The sequence below is a fragment of the Trichosurus vulpecula genome, chromosome 5 (genome assembly GCF_011100635.1).
Source record: "Trichosurus vulpecula isolate mTriVul1 chromosome 5, mTriVul1.pri, whole genome shotgun sequence".
NCBI classification, from domain to species: domain Eukaryota; kingdom Metazoa; phylum Chordata; class Mammalia; order Diprotodontia; family Phalangeridae; genus Trichosurus; species Trichosurus vulpecula.
Genome location: NC_050577.1, coordinates 101,733,873 through 101,755,828, shown reverse-complemented (window position 1 = coordinate 101,755,828; position 21,956 = coordinate 101,733,873). Strand labels below are relative to the sequence as shown.

The 21,956-nt window shown below is 36.8% G+C and overlaps 1 protein-coding gene across 1 annotated transcript in view; it reads right to left on the bottom strand.

The window, feature by feature from the left end:
• LOC118850966 (thiamin pyrophosphokinase 1-like) overlaps positions 1-21,956 on the bottom strand; it is a 329,782-nt gene that overhangs the window by 176,074 nt on the left and 131,752 nt on the right. Inside the window, exon 5 of the mRNA XM_036760571.1 lies at positions 4,093-4,239. Within this exon, the coding sequence (XP_036616466.1) occupies positions 4,093-4,239 (147 nt within the window). The remainder of the gene's footprint in view (positions 1-4,092; positions 4,240-21,956) is intronic.

Genomic DNA, 21,956 nt, shown 5'->3' with positions numbered 1-21,956 from the left:
TCCAGCATTAGATACTTACTAGCTAAGTGACCCTGGGCAAGTCACTTAAAATCTGTTTGTAAGGTCATAATCAGTCAAATACAACACAACAACAACAACAACATAGTAAGGAAGTGTATTCATGCCATAAAAAAGGGCAGTGATGAAGAATACTAACAGGAAAAAGATGACGCTGCATAGCATAATGGACACAGCACAGGGCTGGGTGTTAAAAAAGACAATGTTAAAGAACATATACCTTGATTAAAAATAGGTAGAAAAAAACCAGGAAAACATTCAAAATATAAGTCATATGACATATTCAAGAAGGAAACACATAAAAATATTTATTTTTATAGTCAAAAGACACAAAACATTCAAAATTTAAGGCTTTATTGGGAGATAGGAAGAAATTGAAAATGAGGAAGAGAGTCAGCAATGTATTATTTTTTTGCAATGTATTATTTTATCCTTCTAGTTCAGGCCTTCCTTGCTTCTCACCTGGACTATTGTATTGGCCCCTAACTGGAGGAACATTCTTCAGTGCCTTTCCATTCTAATGAATTTTCCACACTGACTTTGATGAGATACACCTAAACCAAAGATATGACCCTCCCTCAGTAAACCCCATGCTACCTGTTACGCCTAGGAAAAAAGCCAAATTCACCAGTATAGCATTTTAAAGCCATCTAAAATCCGGCTCCTACAAATTGTCTCCATTCTTACTATATATCACTCCCCTTTGCAATCCCTATAGGCTAACCAAACTGGCCTTCTTAGAGTTCTTCACACATACTATATCATCTCCCACCTCAGTGACTTTGTACAGGCTGTCCTCCATACTTGGATCATCATATTCCCTCCTTTCCCTTTCCTCTTAAAATAACTAATTTCCTTTTATTCACAGTTAAAATACCACCTCCTTCATTAGATTTTTTTCCTAATTCTGACAGCTGCTGATAGCTACCCTCCAAAATTATCTCTATTTTTACATGCTTATATACAAAAAAATGCGCACAATGTATTCCCCCAACAGAATGGAGGACCTCTCATGGGGGGAAGAGTTTTATTTTTGGATTTGAAGCCCCAATGCCTAGCATAATATCGGGTACATAGTTAGATGCTTGATAATTTTTTTGTTTGATTGGGGAAAAAAAAAAAAGATGAGAAGGTATGGCTCAATTGCAATCTGCACTGATAAAGCAGATATCACATCAAAGAGATTCTTGATCCTTAGTGAAGTATCTGGAGATTTACTATATAATGTGCTTGATGGCTTGCTAATTTGTATTTCCTGACAGAGTTACTGTGCTTATGATTTTAAGAAACAAGAAAAAGAACTTATCTCTCTCTGTCTTTCTGTCCCATGCTGATCTAATCCACTAACCAATAAGCCCCATTGGTAATACTGATTCAGTCACTTAAGAAAATGGCAATCACGTGCGATCAGCTCAAATCTCATTACTTAAAACATATGCTGTTGTTTTTTTTTTTCAATTTGCTTTTTAAATTCTTTACTAACCCATCATTGGCCAACATAGTAAAACTATTACCTGCCTGTCTGAAAAAAAAAAGATACCTCTGTAGAAATAAAGTATAGAATAGACTAAGAATTGGTTTGGTTTGAGTTACCTTTACCTACACTGATACTGCATCAAGAATGGCCTGAATGATCCAAGATATCCATTTTCATCCAGGTGATCCATGTTTTTTGTGTTTTGTTTTGTTTTGTTTTTTACAATTTTCTGATCCATTAAGACATGATGTTGCTTTCTTTCTGAAGGGTGGTTTCCTATTTATTTTTGTACCACACACACACAAACAAACAAAAAAAACAAAACAAAAGAAAAACAAAACAAAACCCTAACAGGCACAATTTGATAGATAATTTTCCATGAGACAGGTCACTAATACATCAGAATGTAAGCTTTTTGCAAGTAGGGAATTGTTTCATACTTTATACTCTCATCCATATCCCCCAGCAGGGAAATTTATTTGCCAACAAATGCTGATTGAATGGTTAATCAGCCTAGTTGAAAAGTGCAATGTTCTGGCTAAAATAATTTTCCAATTCACTGAGGGTCAATCAAATTATGTAATGAGACTAAGACTAAGTTGTCCCTACTTACAATTAAAACACCCGTTTGGGAATCCTCTTTCAGGTATGCACAATGCTACTAGTCAACTTTAGGGATTGGCATTTCAACCAATAGACCACTGAATTACGAATTACAAACGTACCACTAAAAATGTCACCAAATGTTGGAGAAAGACTTAGAAACTTAATGCTGTCTTCACTGACCTTAGATAAGCAGAATAAATGGAGGAGACACCAAAATAAAAGAGATTATCCTAAGACAATAAAAGTGGCAAAATTTCACAATAGTTGGAAGGAGAAAGCTTTGAAAATCCATCAACATTAAGGAGTATTTGAAAAACAAAACTTGATTCTAAGTGGAAGAAGCTAAAGAAGGTTCTAAACACACACACACACACACACACACACACACACACACACACACGCACATACACGCACGCACACACATACAAAATGGAACAAATGGGCAACTTGAGCCCAGAAATTGACATTTAACCATTCCTCTTACCTCCTCAGGAAGCAGACTTTAAACAAAAGTGGGGCGGGGGGGGGGGGGGTGGTGCATGCAATGGCACTTAGACAACAAACACTGATAAGGCTACATGCCAGGCACTATGCTTAGCATTGGGGATACAAAATCCAAGCAAAAAGAAAGATAATCAGTCCTCAGATAGCTTACATCCTAATGGGGTTGGTGGCGGGGAAGGGGGGAAGAAAAGCAGGGGGCCTAGGGGGAGAGAGAGAGAAGAAGATAGATTTTGTTGTTCAGTTGTGTCCAACTCTCCATGACCCCATTTGGGGTTTTCTTGGCAGAGACACTGGAGTAATTTGCCATTTCCTTCTCCAGTTCCTTTTATAAATAAGGAAGTAAGGCAAACAGGGTTAAGTGACATGGCTAGTATTACACAGCTAGTAAGTGTCTGAGGCAGGATTTGAACTCAGGAAGATGAATCTTCTTGACTCCAAGTGCAGTGCTCTATCCACTGCTCCTCCACCTGAAGCATACAACCTCTTTAATAACTGCTCAGTCAATAATTCCTCATGGTATGAATGAAGCTTCAGTGATATTTCGCATTACAAGTAGAATTAAACTAATCAGCAACAGATTCCATGAAATTAATATATAAGAAAAGTATTTCAAAAAGAAATGAAAATCATTTAACAAGTTATTTCTTAAATTCCTACTAGAATTTTGTTAGATACTCTGTAAGGTAACAAATTTTAAGAACTGGCATTTATAAACTAAGCATCAGCATCAGAGGTAGGAAGCAGATACAATAACCCTGTTTTTCAGATGAAGAAACTGAGGCTCAAATTGGTAATGTGTCTTTCAGAGGGAAACACAGCTAGAAAGCACTGTAGGAGAGATTTGAACCCAGGCCTTTTGATATCTGTCTTGCTATTTTTCACTACGCTGCACTACCTCTCTGTATGTCAGTATCTAATGTCCAATTTCCCTGAATTTTGAATTATATTTCCTCAAGGTCATCATCATTCAGGAATTTTTCATGGCATAGTGAAATTAATAAGTTGCTAAATTGTAAGAGCAAAAGATTTCCCCATAATTCCATCACAAAATCAAATCTGGTTTCCAATTATACTGAATGACAGTACTCATAATATATGAGAATTCTACTTGAAGTCTCTGTCAAAGTCTACATTTTCTATGCTGAGATTTCTCCTAAGCATTACTCACAAAGAGCTATTGAAAATGCAGTGTCATTAATGTAATTCTTTATAAATTTAATTAAAAGTTTTGAAATTTTTTCTGGGTATAATCAAATGAAAGAAAGCAAAGCAGAAACTTCTCATCTTTATGTTTAATGTTCAGTGACTGAGAAGCCATTATTTAAAAGCCTCAAGAAAGCAAGCTTTGTCACCTCCTTCCCCATGACCTCAATGGGCATATCAGGTAGATTCTTTGCCTTAATTTAGCCAATGGCCTAATCATCCGATTTTGAAGTATACTGGAAGCTCAGACTTTGTGCCCTGAGGTCACCCTTCATTCCACTTACTGGCTGAAGCAGGCAAATGAGGGAATCTGCTTGTATGATGATAACAGGCACTGGAGTGATGGTAGTTGCATGAAAAAGGGTCTCCACAGAAGCCATGATCTGGTCAAACCGTCCTGCGAGTCCACCCAAAGCCACAATCAGATCAACCTGAGCAAGGTTAAAAAAAAAACGCATCTGTAAACCAAACATTAAGAGACTTATCAATAATTACACAGCAAATTAAAAATATTCATTTGTTATATGCATTAGAAATAGGAGACTGTCATTATCATAGAAACATTTGCTATTAAAATATCACCTACCTCATACAAAAAAATTGTAATCTTTAGTACATATTTCTCATGTCACATTTGTCAAATGGGCAGATGTTTTAATCCTTAATTCACAGGACAATTTATGCATGGTGAGCAATCCTTTGTTTTAAATAGTACTAAATTAATATTTTTAAACACGAAGTCTTAATGCTTGGAGGCAAGAGGAAAAAAAGATCTATTTATTACTATTATTTATGTTTTCTTATTAAATTCTTATTGTTTCTGTAACAGGGCACCTAGTCATCCTCAATGAATACAAGTCAACAGATGAATTATTATGAGGCAATATGAATTCTTTACAAAACAGGTTATTCCAAATTAAGATAAGCTACCTGGATTTCACCAAGGCTCTTATAATATCTTTATGTAAAAGTTTGAGACATGTGAACTGGTTGAATAAAAAGAACTAGCATGTTGACTAAAAGATCAATTTTATTAGTGAAGGGGATCATAAGTTCTGCAAAGCTGTGTCTTCTGCCCTGTTTTGTTTCACATCATTATCAAAAGACACTGTCACTATCTCAATCACTTTTTCATCTTGAACCTCAGTGGAGAAAATCTCTAACAACTCATCTCTCAGGCTATTGCTCCTGCTTCTAGACTTGGCCCTCAAAGCCATCACAAAGGGGAGAATACCTAGTAAAGAAAGAGTTCATGATCCCTACCAGTACCACTATCAACTTCAAACCAACTGCCACCCACAGAGCAGGCAGGCCAGCTTAGCTGAAGCATCTTGAGGAAGCAACAAGTGTCTGGTGGATGCTACCCAGGACTCAGAGCTCAAGACACCTGAGAATAGCAATGACCTCCAAACCACCAGTTGTGTGTCCAGCAGAGCTCCCATAGCCATTATAGAGGAAACCAATCCTTATTTAGATGTGGCCTGGCAACTGGTTCTGCAGATGCTTATAGTCCCACCTCTTTGGCAGATACAGCAACTCAAGACCCAGAAAGGAAAGTTCTTCCCACCAAATTTTCTAGCACTGTCACATGGTTGAACATGAGAAAGACATCGAGATTTATCAGTGGGAATGATATCATTGTCATCAATATTGCTGTAATACCTTAAAATCCACTGGGCTTTAACATCTGACTTGTAGCTAAATCCTTCTGTAAGTTTTGACTTCCACATTATAAATTGATAACAGGGGCTGTCTGACTTTATTATTTGTGGCCCCTGTGCTTAACAGAGTTTTCTACACATAGTAAACACGTAGTAAATGTTTCTTTTATTTATTAATTCATCAATGACTTGGAAGAAGACATAGTTACGTGTTCTGCAAATATGTAGATGATACAAAGTTGGGAGAGAAAGCTAATACTTTGTCAGCCATGAGACCTGAAAAGATTTCATCAGGTCGAAATACCGATTTAAAAAAAGGAAGGCTTGTATGAAGTGACACAGAAAGAACAAAGCTGGACCAAAATAACAATATACAAGAGAGCCCAAACAATGAAAATGAAGAAAGTACTAGAAAACAATAAATTTGGTTAAAAAATGGTCAAAGATGGTTTGAGATGATTGGTGTTAAAATATACTTCTGATCAGTTAAGAAATAATAAACTCTAAGAGCAGAATGTTACATGAATATTCATTATTCTTTAAACCTCAAAGGATCCCATAACTTTTAAAAATAAAATTTACTCACTGTTTTTAGGAAATAGATTATCACGATGAATCAGCAATATCTACAAATCAGTCATCAAATTCCTCAGACCAGAGAACCCCTATGATTACTTCTCTTTTCCCTACTGTATGCATGTACAAAGGCTGATCAAACAAATTAAATCAATGACACTGATCAGATCACTGTAAGCTGGTGAGCAGAGAGAAGAGGGGAAAAGGACACACCTTACCTTTGAATAATTGTTGGAGCTTACCAACAATCAATACATAATGTTTCTAAGAGTAAGGGAGTAGAAGGAAGAAGAGGAAAAAGAGGTAGAAGAGAGGAGGAAAAAGCAATGAAGCAATTAATATGGACTCAGCAACACTAGGCTAAAAAGGTAAAAAGCCTCAGGTAGTCAAGTATTAATTTAGCTCTCAGAAGGTATACACTATTAGGAATTCAGCAAACAGGCAGGCAGAACAGCAATTGGGTTGAATTAAAAACCACCTCATTTTTTTCCAAACAATACTTTCCTATTTGATGAGAGCTCTGTTTTAATAATACAGGGTAAATAAATCCCTCTATTAATATAGAGAAACTTCAAAATATATTTACATAATGTATAGTTCTGATGTATGATTAAAAAAGAAAAAAAACTTACAGGGTGATTAAGTAGAAAAGCCCATAAATTGGCGATCATAAGATGGACATCCTAGACCTTGGCCATCATACCAGGATCAGTAGTGAGTCCAAAGCAGGATATTACCCTACTGTACACCACTATCACTCCCTTGACTCCAACTACAGATCCCACTTCCACAAACCTGCTGTGAGATATATACCTTTAACTGAAAATGTTCTGGAGGCAGTTTGTTTAGCATCCAGCTCTGCCCACAAATTTGGCTTCGGATTCTCAAGATTTGATCATGTACAATCTTTCATTTTATGGTATGGCCACTGAGTTACTAGAGGAGTAGCCAAGGCCAATAAACCTGTAAATTGTATTTCATTTATAAAGGTTCCTATTTGTAAAATAAAGATGAATTCTAGGGTCAAACCTGGCTCAGCTCATGACTCCCTGGATTAATTCTCATTAATTCTCTATCTCTGCCTCTACAGCCTCCAATCTCTTCTTCCAGTTGTGGAGTTCTAAACTTGAACCTCCACTTGAGAAAGAACCCATGCTAGACATTCTCACCTCAAATAAGGCTCAATTCCTGACCTCTGGACTATTCCTCATCTTCCTTCAGCTTCCTTCTATAGGTTGTTTTCCTCCTTCCCACTGAAATTCTATAATATGAACTCTTCCCATAGTATGATCTTTAAATTTTTTCAGAGAACACAAATAATCTGCTGTGTTTTCTATCACTCCCCTCCCCCCACCTGCGCAACTGTTCTGGCAAAAGCCAGATAGTGATATATGAGGTTTAGATAGTATGTCCCCAACAGTAAAGAGACATTTCAACTGCTTTTGTGGACCCACAATATGCTCAGACTGTGTTTCTGGCACCTGGACTGATTTTAGGAATCTTTAGAATTCCACCTGGGTAGCCTCTAACCCACTAAAGATTGGAATGTGTAAGTCAAACTTGTATTTATAATTAGTATGATGCTATTAGCTGGGAAAAATAAAGACTTCTTTCTCTCCCTCTGTTTGCTAGTTCACAAATGACACACCAAATCAATCATAAATGAAACTGGGGGAAATAGCATGCAGAGCTCCCAGATGAAGTTTCCAAATCTAAGAAAAGACTTTTATACTTTTCACAAAAAAATCTGTAACTTCTATAATTATCTCCGCTCAGTTGGATTCCCTTCCCTGTTATACAATGCCAGGGCTTGCATTGGCTGTCTTCTCCCCCACCACACACACATACCCCTGTCACCAATTTCCATATTCTGACATGAGGATTACATTACTTTTTTTTTAAGTGGATAGGACTTTCCATCACAGAATCCTATGAAATTCATAGGAAGGGAACATGACAACATTTATTCTGAGCCAATGCAAAAGATCTTGAGAAGACTTTCACCATTACCAACTACCATTTTTTTCCCCAAAGGAATACATTCACCTCTTGGTAAGTATACCATTCAAAACTGAGAGTTCCCCTTATGACCAAAGTTTAAAAAAAGACATGTAGATTCAACAAAGATTGCTGAACACAGACTCAGATGAGTTGGGTTCAAGTCTCAGCTCCTCAACTAAAGAGTCATGTTGCTTTCAATAAATAATTGCATGCTCATTAGCCTCAATTCCCTAAAACATAACACATAGGCACTAATAATGTCTATCCTGAGCCCCAAAAGCAAGGAATTGAAAGAGCTTCATAATTTTAATACAATATGGTAATATCAACTATGATGTTTTTAAAATTACAACCTACTGGAGAGAAGAAAACTACAATGCTGGTTGAATAAGAGCCCACATCACCCAAATAATCCCTTGTCATTTTTCACACTATAAAATGTTATTGGGCCAGGGAGGGGGGGATCAACCACAACAACGTCTGGTCCCTTAGTTACCATCCAACAACAACTAAATGGAACCCAAGCATGTAGAATGAAAATGAAATTTTACAAGCAGGCTGGTTTTCTTATGTTTAGTATAATTCACTTGGATTAGATGTAATCTAATCTCTGAAACAAGCCTTCCTATTGGAGGGTTTTTTTTTAAGCAAAATATGTGGTCATTTTAATCCAGAAGACAAGGTGGAGGTTAACTGCTGAACCTCTCAGAAAAGAATGTCAGGGCAAACTGACCATAGTAAGAAGCAATGTTCTGTTCTGGTTCCTATTTATTACCTTCATCTGATGTGATTCTTTTACAGAGCAGTTCTTTTCTTGAAACACCCAATGTTGTTCACTATTTGCTGGTTGACAGAGTGAGGTCAGGGAAACAGCCTGAGTGACAGAATCTTTAGATGTGAAAATCTAAATGTAGCTGAAACAGACTTTGTTCTGGGAAGCGCACTGAAGGATAACAGAAAACTCTCAGCCCAGCAAAATGGTCTAGGTTACACAGGACTATATTTACATAAGAAAGGGAGGAGTAAGAGGGAGAGGGGAGGAAGAAAGGTAGTGGGAATGGAAGAGAAACTATGAAATAGAATGACCTGGGTGGATCTTTCTAGTATATAGAGAAGATGGTTGAGTGGAGGTTGAGCCTCAACTAATCTAGTATCTACAGTTTTATGTTTTTTTAATTTTAAGAAGGAACAATTCTCTCTCTAAACATGCAAAGGTTGGAGAGGAGCATGTAATAATCATAGCACTAATCTTTAATGAATAAAGTTATACAGTTTTCCTAGGGGGAAGAATGGATTGAACAGCATGAGAGTAGCCGATGCTCTGAAGAATGATGCAATGAGGGAGGCTGTGACACAAAAAGGGAGCTGAGGTAAAAGGTGCCAAAGACAAACTATCTGTCTTTGCAATTTTGCTAAGGACTTCTCCTCTCTAAGAGCTACAACTAACCAACACAGCAAATCCAACAAAGCAACTTACAGGAAGAAATGTAACCAGGTTGATTAAAAAGCTTCCCTTTAACTTTCAAAGATCTGTCCTGTATTGCACTGAGGCCTGAACTGAATACTGAAATTCTCTGGTCGGATAGTTTGATGCATTAATTTGAAGAGACAGGACCCTTCAAAGACTACAGAGAAAGAACTCTAGTATGAGTAAAAAAACAATGATCTGACAAAACCAGTAATAGTGGGGCAAGTTTTAATAAGCCTGTAAAATATAACCCTCAATGACTGTTGCAAGGAACAATGGGTAATTGGAGAAATTGTCAGCCTCATCTTATAGATATAGCATTTGTTGTGGAAGGAATCAAGGAATATGGCTAGTTCTTTACAACTTGTACAAACTGTCCTGGGGGGCTGACAGTATATGACCACTTGGAATTTCATTTCACAATCAATGAGTCATGTCTGAAAAAGGTTGTAATGGGGAAGGATAAACACTGTGTTCCAATAGCAAAGCGGCATTTGTAGGCTGTCAAATAAATAGCACCTGTCACACTGGGAGTTTAAATTTTTTCATGCTAAGGTGATTCAGACCATACAATGGTTCATCATCAAACATAGAAAAGACAAGGTCTTTACATGCAGTTCCAAATATCTGATGAGGAAAATGAATTTAAAATTTTAATCACAACACACAAGTATAGTATAAGAACATGTCCTATCTGTAATATCCATCACTTCCAAAATCTCTCCTTCCTATAACCTTTCTATATTGTATAATTCCACTACTTATCTTGCTTCATTCCTCAAATGCATCTGGCTTCCTCCTAGTATTATAAAGGCAGGTTTTTGTAAAATTTGGTTAGGTTCAACAAATATACATTAAGTATCTGTTAGATACTCATCAATGTGCCAGTTGATGGAGAGCTAATTATAATAAGACATATACACACACACACACACACACGTCAGGATCATCGAAAATGTTTCTCTTATTTTTTTGCTTAGGTAGGAAAAATGGCTCCCAATTAATGATAGGCTAACGTCCAAACTACACAAGTTGGCATATGAGATTCTACATTATCTAATCTCCAATTTATCTCCCACAACTTTCCAACATGACCTTTATTCCAGTTGTGTTGGTCAATTCTTGTTCCAGAAGGAAAACTTGCCCTGCATACAGTTTACCCTAACTACCACCTCCTCTCCATTCCATTAATCTCAAAATTCTATTTTCATTTCCTATATACTGTCTTGCTAACCTTGCTTAAAAATCTCCAATCTATCTCTCACCACTGTCCAACATGAAATTCACTGCATCTACATTAATCAGCTCATGTCCAAAATATGAATTTATTCACTCTTCTTTAATTTTAAATTTCATGAAATGCTTTACTCACAACAACCGTAATAAGGAGATGATGCAACTATTATCACCAACATTTTATAGCAGGAGAAACTGAGGCTATGAGAGGTGAACCACATTGCCTGTGGGCATTCAACTAGCAAATGTTTGAGAAAGGAACCAGACTCTTGAAGGTTTATCCTACTAGAAAAAGCCGCCTTTCTTCCATTAGTTATCATTTTATGTGTATGTATTTTATCTTCCCATGTAGATTATATGTGCCATGAGGACAAAATCTGCACCTATTATCTCTTTTATTTTTTAACTTTTAATTTCTTTCTAAAATTCTGAACTTAGAAAAATAAGTGTTTAAAAATACAAAGATGAGTTGTATATGAAAGTGGGAACATGTATTGTGCATAATTTGTTACATCTGACCTATTCATCTGGGTTCACTTCTGAACTTCTTTGTTTGGTTTTGTTTTGCTTTTTTGGAGGGGGGGAAGGCAGGGCAATTGGGGATAAGTGACTTGTCTAAGGTCACACAGCTAGTGTGTCAAACGTCTGAGGTCACATTTGAACTCAGGTCCTCCTGATTCCAGGTCTGGTGCTCTACTCACTGTGCCACTTAGCTGCCTCACTTTTGAACTTCTTTTTGCTCTCTTCTGTGTTATTTAAATCTTTAACTGACTCTTCTTTTTCTTTTCTTCTTTTATTTTGTATCACTTTTCTACTCAACAACTCCCATCCTTGCCAAAAGACCTGTTTTACAGCAAATAAGCTGCATACACAAATAAGCAAGGAATAAACAAGCTGATACATTATGCTTGAAAATTGTCAACCTCTCTATAGAGAGGCTGGTCTTCTGAAGTCATGACTGGTCACTGCATTGATCGAAGTTATAAAACCTTTCAGTCATTTTCCTAAAAATGAGTGGTTTCTGATGTAAATTCTTGGTTTTAGTTTTATCCATCTAAGGAAGGGCTTTCCATATACATACATACATACATACATACATACATATATACATACATACATACATACATACATATATATATATAAAACTATGAGATAATCTTTTATCTGAGGAAGACTCAAAGGTCAATTATTCATATTGGAGAACGTATGTAAATGTTCAGTGATTATCTGTGATTTATCTTTTAGCTCGTGAATAATATAGAAATAATTAATCTGCAGGCATTTCATTATTTGGATACTCTGTGATCTTAAGCTTAGTTAGAATTGGACTAGATATAGATTATACATGTGTTGTCATGCAAAACACTTCCATAACAGTCATGTTGTGAAAGACTAACTATATTTCCCTCCATCCTGTCCCACTCCCCCATTTATTTTATTCTTTCCTTTGATCCTGTCCCTCCTCAAAAGTGTTTGCTTCTGATTACACCCTCCTCCCATTTGCCCTCCCTTCTATCATCCCTCCCTCTTTTACTCCCTTCCCCCCTACTTATCTGCAGGGTAAGATGTATTTTCATACCCAATTGAGTGTGTGTGTCATTCCCTCCTTAAGCCAAATCCAATGAGAGTAAGGTTCACTCATTCCTTCTCACTTCCCCCCTCTTCCTCTCCATTGTAAAAGCTTTAATTTACCCCATTCTATCTCTCCCCTTCTCCTTCTCCCAATATATTCCTTAATTTTATTTTTTAGATATTATCCCCTCATACTCAACTCACCCTGTAGCCCTCTGTCATATATGTGTGTGTATATGTATGAATATATGTATGTATGTATGTCCTCTGCAAGTACCCTAATAATGAGAAAGTTACAAATATCTTTTTTCCATATAGGAATATAAATAGTTCATAAGTCCCTTACGATTTCTCTTTTCTGTTTATCTTTTCATGCTTCTCTTGATTCTTATATTTGAAAGTCAAATTTCCTATTCAGCTCTAGTCTTTTCATCAAGAATGCTTGAAAATCCTTTATTTCATTGAATATCCATTTTTTCCCCTTAAGTATTATACTCAGTTTTGCTGAGTAGGTGATTATCTTGTTTGTAATCCTAGCTCCTTTGATTTCTGGAATATCAAATCTATTTCACCATACAGGTAAGTAGGGGGGAAGGGGATAAGAGGAGGAGGGGATGATGGAGGTGGATGTGGAGGGAGGAAGAGGGATAATTTGGAACTCAAAGTTTTAAAAACAAATATTAAAAAATGTTTTTATGTGCAACTAGGAAATAAGACATATAGGCAATGAGGTATAGAAATCTATCTTGCCCTAGAAGAAAATAAAGGGGAAGGAGATAAGAAAAGGGGGGGGGGTGGTAATAGAAGGGAGGGCAGATTGGGAGAAGGGATAATCAGAATGCATGCCGTCTCGGGGTGGGTGGAAGGGAGAGATGAGAAGAAAATTTGGAAGTGAATGTTGAAAACTAAAACTAAATTAATTAATTGAAAAAAAAGAAAAGAAGCTCTAGAAAATCTAGTCTTCTGGTCTGTGGTGTCCAACTGACGAAAGTAAAAAGGGAAGGAGGAAATTCAAACTTGGACATTCAGTCATGGAAGTTGCAGAGGGACAATCAGAGAAAGAATATTAAACTGAGATGCTCAGACATCTAAACCTAAGATCGAAGATCCAAGAAGGCTGAGAGCCCTCAAAAGGTGAAAAGACTTGGTATTAGCAGCTGGGGTTCAGTGAAGAGTTAAGATTTAGAAAATATCAAAAGTCCCCCAACCAGAAGACAAAGGTCTTTTGTCCTATCCAGACCCAAGGATAAGCTGGAATTCCCAGGAAAGCTGGGAATTCCTAGATAAATTGAAAGATAGATTTAAAGATAGATATAAAGAAGAAGTGCCTTGCTTCTTCTCTGCCCTTTTCTTAGTGCTAAGAACAGGTTGTGCTGAAAAAATACTCATTGAATAAAGAAAGAAAAAAAAAGAAGTCCTCTATTCCATTAAAGGTTTATTTCCCCCCATAGTACTACACACAATTTAGCTGATTATGTTGCAAGACCTTCTTGGTTGCAAATCTATTTCTTTCAACTTTTGGAATATAGTAGTTCACTCTCTCTGCTCCTTTATGGAGGAAGCTAACAAATCATGCTTGATCCAGAAATGCTTCTTTGGTATTTATGTTTGCTTACATTAGTTTTTCTATTACCGTCTCTTTTATTTTCCTCCTATTCCTCCCTACCTCCCTCCCTCATCTTACCTGACACACAAATTATCCTTCTGGAAATTCTGGAATTTGACTATGATGTTTCTAGGAATTTTCATTTTAGGATTCATTTCAGGAATATCATTGGCTACTTTCTATCGTCAACGTAGATAATCTGGGCAGTTTTCTTTTATGATTTCTTAAAAATGGTATCCAAAAGAAAATTACTAATTCTGAAGGAATGACAAAAGGGGAGAGGCAGTCTATGATCTATGAGAGTGCTTTAGATTGCTCTTAGACAGCTGTGGAATGGCTGAAACAAGTGAATCACATAAATTTAAGTAATGATGAAAGAAATTATTTCAGAGAATCCTGGGTACCAAGAAATGGCATAGAGTAAAGTGAGCAGAATCAGGAGAAGAACTTACACAAAGACAAAACTGGAAAAAAAAAATTGCTTTGAAGGACTTAAAAAATCTGATCAAAGCACTGAAAAATCATGGACTTATGATGAAGCATGTTATACATTTCCTGAAAGAGAGCCAATGGTGTAAAGACACGCATTTTTGGAAAAAGCCACTGTATGGATTTCTTTGGGTCACCTGTACTTATTTGTTACAAGATTGTTGTGGTTTCCCATTCTTACTCTCCATTAATGATGTTCAGGGGTCCGGGAGGAGTGAGTTAGCAACAGTAAAACAGAAATAAAGCATCATTAAAACATGTTAAAGAGGCACTCCCTTTCTTTTTCTCCTATAGTAGAGAAAGTCTTAGCTAGCTAGCCTTCTTCTTCCAAAAGATTCCTTTCTCCCTCTTTTAGGATGGTTCTGCAAACCCAATAGTATAAGGTTTCACATGATTATAGCCCTAGAGGTATACCTCTAATCCCTATGCAACCCATAGAAGCTTGAAACACTACCCAGTTAAGTCTAATACTTACAGAATAGTAAATGAAATAATGCTGCTGTCACTTCCTCTGCAGCTTCCCAAGAATCAACTCACGAACTACCTAGGCATTTACACAAATGTTGGCAAGTCCAGACCTTAAAAAGATCTTTTTTTTTAATCATTAGGCATTTAAGGCATCACTGTGCCCCCCCATCAATATTTGTACTAACAAACCTATCTGGAATCATTACCACAAACTAAGTCTTGAGTCTTAAATTTAACTAAGTCTTACTTTGGCTATAAAAACAACAAACAACAGCAGCAAAAAAAAAAAAAAAAAAGTAGTACAATTTGAGCCAGAAAACCTTGGCTAAGCTGATGAATGAAATATTTTTTGGTTTGCTATTCAGTTTTCTTTTTGTTTGGTTTTGGTTTAGTGGTACCCTATCTTGCCAAGGCTTGGTGGCATAAAAATTTTAGGTACAAAACCAGTTAATATATGGTCACTAAGGATCAATTTTTAAGTTTCGATATTTAGAGCAACATAAAACACTCATTCTTCATGACTCCACTTCCCACCTGCTTGTGTAATGCTTTTTAACTGAAGCTTCCATGTTTGGTGATTTACACACTAATGTTACAACACGCTTTTCAGTCTGCACTGAAGTAGAAACAACAATCACAGTAACAGGACCCGTGGAATGGTTTAGGAACACGAGACAGTAGCAAATGACTAGTAATCTACTGTTTGATAAACCCAAAGACTCGAGCGTCTGCAATAAGAACTCATCATTATAAGCATGTACTATGTGCTGGGCACTGCGCTAAACATTTTACAATTGCTATCTCATCCGATTCTGAAAATAACCCTGGGATGGAGGAGCTACTATTCTTCCCATTTTACAGTTCGAGAAATTGAAGAAGATGTAAGAGACTTGCCCAGCAGAGTTTTTCTGATTCCGTGCCCAGTGCTACCAGCAAATAGGCAAATGGAGAATAAATGACTTGCCCAGAGTCACCCAGATAATAAGTACCTGAGGTCATGTTTGAAAATCAGGTCCTTCTGACTCCCAGCCCAATTCTCTGCTTACCGTATTGGTCTTTAATTTGCTGCTAGCAATAGGATAAATCGGTCAGTCATTTAATTACCAAGCATTTATAAAATCTTCACCGTAAGTGAGGCAGTCAGCTTCAACTGACCCACTTTTAGGCAAAAGCTGAAAAACTGACAGGCATAAGCACATTGTGTCATAAAGTCAGGAGAAATTTTATTTTCTTTTTACTTCCTTGATATAGTTGCAATTAGAAGCAGATTAAAGTGAACCTTTGTTTTACATTCTTTTTCTGCACTATATAGTGTTAGTTTGATAATTTTTTATGTCTAATAGTTATAAATGAAAAACCAAGCCAAAAGCTTTTCAGTACTCAAATAATGTTCGTATTCTTACATCCTTGGGTTTCAGATACAGCTCCCTAGTGACATACCTCACAGTTGCTTATCTGATCAATCCACTTATCTTCCAATCCCTTCATCTTCAGGCTTAGTAAATATGTTAATGTGTAGTGTTCAGAGGATCAGGTGCATACCAGGGCTCACCTCATTCCTACTTCCTATACAGTGGTAAGAACTTTTTTTAGTGTTCTAGAGAACACTAGAATTGACCACAAAATGGCCAAGAACTGTGATCTTTGAAATTTGTGAGTCACACGAAGTAGAAGGTGAGTTTCCAGGTCTAAATATCCCATTCGCTGTTGCTAAGACAGGAGAGGTAAGTCTCATAAAGCTCTTCTCCCAATAGGTGCATCCCTGAGCCATTCACACTCATTAACTGAGCTGTGTATGTCCTAGTATTTATCTCCCTTCAGTTCTCTACCTATGATATTTACTCACAAGGTAAGTAAACAAATTCATCACAAATTAAATGTCCCTATTATTACTAATGATCACAATCATAATCCCATCTATTATCATTTCTCAAGGCAACTGCCCACAATTTACAATACTCCTGACCAAGGGATTATATGAGAAAAAAAAAAGGGGGGGGGGAGGGGAAATTTTATAGCCCACTAAGCAACCTCAGGCAGTTATTCTATTATATCTGCAATTACTTTCATAATCAGTCCCCAGGATAGAGCCTTCTTTACAGTGCCTGCACTATCTGTGTCTGGGCCATGCTGGAATTTAGAGATAAAACGGTCCCTTTCACATAAGGTCAGAATGCCTTCCTCAGTGGGGCATCTGTGCCAACGAAATCTCTAATCCTGGGCATTATGATGAAATTTTATCTGCCAAGTAAGCCATCAAACTGAGATTTCTAGTAAGTAGATAAACTTCACCCTTGTCCAGGGGCCTATAAAGCATGCATCTGTTCAGGCACGGATGGATTAGGTGCCATACTCTCTAAGGCGGTAGACTTTTTTTTAATATATTTGTACCAACACCTCCCGAGTTGCCTCAAAGCCATGGGCTTATCTAGTTTCTCTTGTTGCACAGTGTTTAAAAAAAAAATAAAAAGGATAACTGATGTTTTAGGAGGAGGTACAGAGGCCAAGATTTCAACTGCTCCTTTTTAAGACATGGCCAAATGATCTAGGAACAACAGTCAAAGTGACTGCCTGCTGCTTTGTTTGAAGGCAAGAAATATTTCTACCTATTCTCCCCTTACCTCATGCTTGGTTGGCACAATTCTTGCTCTAAAGTTTGAAACCATGTGTAGTCTTATTTTTAAATTCCATATATATCGCAAGGACAACAATAAACTAGGTAATAACATTATTACAGGTATACACCATCTATCTTCCTCGAAGCATAGAGTACTTTCACATAAATTATCTCTTTTATTCCACATAATATCCCTATGCTTCTGGTGGGGGAAATGGGAGAAGCAACTGACAGAGGGAAGAAATAAGAAGGAAAGAAAGGTTGAGGAACTTGCCTAAAGCGAAACAATGAATCATTTTTAAAGGTGAAGCCAGAATACTTCGTATGCATCTATTGATATACTGCCATCAAATGAATTGTAAAGACAGTGCTTTTAATAGTTTAGCTCTCCATCAGGCTTCCCAGTCAGCAAGATTTATTGTTGTCAAGTTAAAATCCTTATTTACCTTTTCCACAGCTTCTACTTCAAAAGCATAAGTAGTTAGGGTTAGGGCCAGGATCTAGGGAAGACAGACAGCCCAAGACTGAGGAGAGATGAGTAAGAAGGCAAAATTTGGAGAAGGGCTCATAGAGCCCCACTTTCTACAGCAGGTAATCGCTCACATTTGCAGATAATAGACAACAAAAAAATGTAATTTCATTAAAGTTTGGACCTTCTTGCTTGAATCTGGCCTACTGACTCTTGATTAGCAATCAATCTTCAAGCAAGCCTTTATTAATTACCTATTACTTATCAGGCACCATAAGTATTGGGGATCCAAAGACAAAAGACTTCGAGGAACTTACATTTCAACAAGCTTACATTATTAAAGTAATGTTGGCTCAACAATAACATTTGCTTTTAGGACCCTTGTAGAATCAAGAAAGATGTAAGACCATGGCCTATGGAGAGCTTTAAAAATTCAATCCATGCTCTCAAAGTACCATTAGAAGGTGCAATAAAGAGGCCACTGGCAGAAAGCCAGTCCAAGTAGAAATTTGAAAAAGCAATAGGACTGGAAGTTGGACAAAAGAACAATGTATGCTAAGGTCAAGGTTCTACAGGTTTATGCTTCAGTTTGACAACTATGGCACTGGGATCTAGAGAAGCATCTGCTTCCTACCTAAAACTTCATGTGACATGAAAAAAATCAAGACTCAAATATCTTGGTGCTACTGGGCAGCCAAAGGAAAGTATTTTCCCTCTGTTTTGAAAGACCATCACCTCTCTAGAGGAAAAGGCACTATGTGAATAGCAGTAGATTTCCCAGCTATAGCTGAGAAGGAAAAAAAAAAATCAATCAAGATATAGCCTGGCTGAGTCAGTGTGTCATTTTTTATCTTTCAGACCATCAGAACACATCCTTTTCTATCATTATTTCTTCATTTAAGGACATTTCTACAAATTGATTTTGGGGAACATTCAGAACAAATAAAATCTAAGAGCAAATAAAGCCACAGCACTGGGAACTAAAAACAGCACGAGAGGGGGCTGCCACTGGTCCTGCCTTATGGCCTTATAGGGACAAAACCCATTGGAGGATGGGGAAGAAGATGAATTTAATCCTCTCTTATCTCATAACTATTAACTATCTTTTCTAACCACAATCTTCTATTCCTCCCAAAATCCTGACATAACTTTTTAAGAGCCATGGAAATTCTCTGAATACACAAATGACCAAGAAAATCATATCTTTGTGACAATGACTGCTTCCTTGCTACATAGAAAAGGGTTAGTGAAAGGAGATTTTGGCACTAGTTTTGTTGTTACTGCTATTATTTTTAAATTTAATAGAATTTATTATAACTAGAACAGTAAGTCACAGTTACCACTACCAATCTGCTGGAATGTAATGATTATAATAGTGTGTACATACATACACACACACACACACACACACACACCCACCCCTCCCTAGAGCAGCAAATATCAAAATAAAAAAAGCCTAAGACTAATTTGGAAAGGGATTCTATATGAAAAAGAGTTGAACAATCTACAGTGAGAAATACTAGAGGGGGTAGAGCCAAAATGGTGGAATAAAGGCAAGCGTCTGTTTCTCAAATTCCTTTCTTACCTTAAAATAACACCTCAAAATGAATTCTGGAGCAATGGAACCAAAAAAAAGATGGGGAAAATTATTTTCCAGTCAAAAACAACTAAGAAGGTTGATGGGAAAGGTCTGTGTCACTGGGGTGAGAGTGGGGTACAGTCTAGAGCAGCATAGGCCATATGGCCACAAGTGCCAGCACAGGCAAGCCTTGGGAGTAACTGAGTCTGCAAAAGCTGGGTTCTAGAAGTAAAGTTGTTGGCCAACAGGTTGGAAGGAGATTATAGGGCAGCCTTTCCAGGCACTAGTGCAGAACTCTGTTGCATTGTCCATACACAATTCTCGGTTGCAGTCCCAGGGTGAAGAAGAACATTAGAACATTAGAAAGTGCAGCCCACAGTGGAAAAGAGTATTTTTGGTAGCACACAGACCAGAGCACAGTGACTATACCTCTCCTTAAATAATACCACCTTGGAAGAACTGAAAACTTACAGACCCCCTGGAACTAGCTCTGAAAACAAAAGCACAAAAAACCTGAAGCTTGGCACTATGTCCTTCACACCCTAGGAGCAAAGCCTAACATTGACATAGATTTGAAATTCAAGTAACAGGCTGGAAAAATGAGCAAACACAAAAACTTAACCATAGACAGTTGCTATAGTGCCAAGGAAGATCAAAACACAACTCAGAAGACAACAAAGTCAAAACACCTACATTCAAAACCTCAAAGAAAAATGTGAATTGGTCACAGGCCCAAAAAGAAATCCTGGACCAGCTCAAAAACTTTGAGAATAAAATAAGAGGAGTAGATGAGAAAATTGGGAAAAGAACTGAGAACAATGCAAGAAAATCACAGCCCCCCCCAAAAAAAAACAGAGAGAGATTCAATAGTTTGGTAAAGGAGGCACAAAAAATACTAATACCTTAAAAAACAAAATAAGCCAAATGGCAAAAAGAGGTACAAAAATCCACTGAACAGAAGAACTACTTAAAAAGCAGAACTGGCCACATGGAAAAAAAAAAACATGTACAAAAATTCACTGAAGAAAAGGACTCCTTAAAAAAGTAGAATTGGATAGACATAAAAAAGAGATACAAAAACTCAGTGAAGAAAATAATTCCTTTTGAATTGGGCAAGAGGAAGTTAATGACTCCATGAAAACCAAGAAACAACAAAACAAAATCAAAAGACTTAAAAAAACTGAATAAAATGTGAAATATCTCATTGAAAAAAAAGCTGACCTAGAAAACAGATCCAGGAGAGATAATTTAGAAATTATTGAACTACCTAAAAGTCATGATCAAAAAGAAAAATAAGGAGCCTAGACATCACCTTTCAAGAAATAATCAAGGGGACTAACTTTGATAGACTTGGCTCTTCTCAACAATACAAGGTTCAAAGACAGCTCCAAAGGACTCATGATGGAAACAGCTATCTACAACCAGAGAAAAAACTATAGAGTCTGAATGCAGATTGAGGCAAACTATTTGCTCTCTCTTTTTTTCTTTTTTCTTTTTTTTTTGTCTTTTTTCCTGCTTTCTCATGATTCATTCCACTGGTCATAATTCTTCTTTACAACTTGACTATTATGTAATTAAGTTTAATGTGAAGGTATATGTAAAACAAATATCAGATTCCACCCCATGTTGGGGGTGGGGAGAGGAGGGAAAGGAAGAAAATCTGGAACTCAAAAACTTGTGGAACTGAGTGCTGTAAACTAAAAATAAAAAAAAATCTAATTAAAAAACAAAAAAAAAAGAAAATATAGAAAAAAAAGGAAATTATCAAGGAAAGCTGCCTTGAGATGGTAGAACCAGAAAGCAAAATAGAAATTAAAAGAATACAGTGATCACCTCCTGAAAGAGATCTCAAAATGAAAACTCCTAGAAATATCACAGCCATATATAGCTCCTGGGTCGAGGAGAAAATATTGCAAGCAACGAAAAAGAAACAATTCAAATACTGTGGAGCCACAATCAGGATAACACAAGATTTAGAAGCTTCTACATTAAAGGATCAGAGGGCTTAGAATATTCCAGGGGACAAAGGAGCAAGGATTACAACCACAAATCACCTACCCAACAAAACTGAGTATAATCCTTCAGAGAAAAAAATAGATATTCAATGAAATAGACAACTTTCAAGTATTCTTGATGAAAAGACCAGAATATACGTGTGTGTGTGTGTATATATATATATATATATATATACATAAACATATACACACATACACACATATACATAAATATATTATATTTATTATAACACACACATACTGCATGGTGTGAGTTGACTGTGATGGGATAATATCTTTAAAAAGTTAAAATTAAGGGACGAGAAAGAAGCATACACTGGGAGAAGAGGGAAGGCAGAGATAGAATGGGGTAAATTATCACACATAAAAGAGGTACAGAAGAGTTTTTACA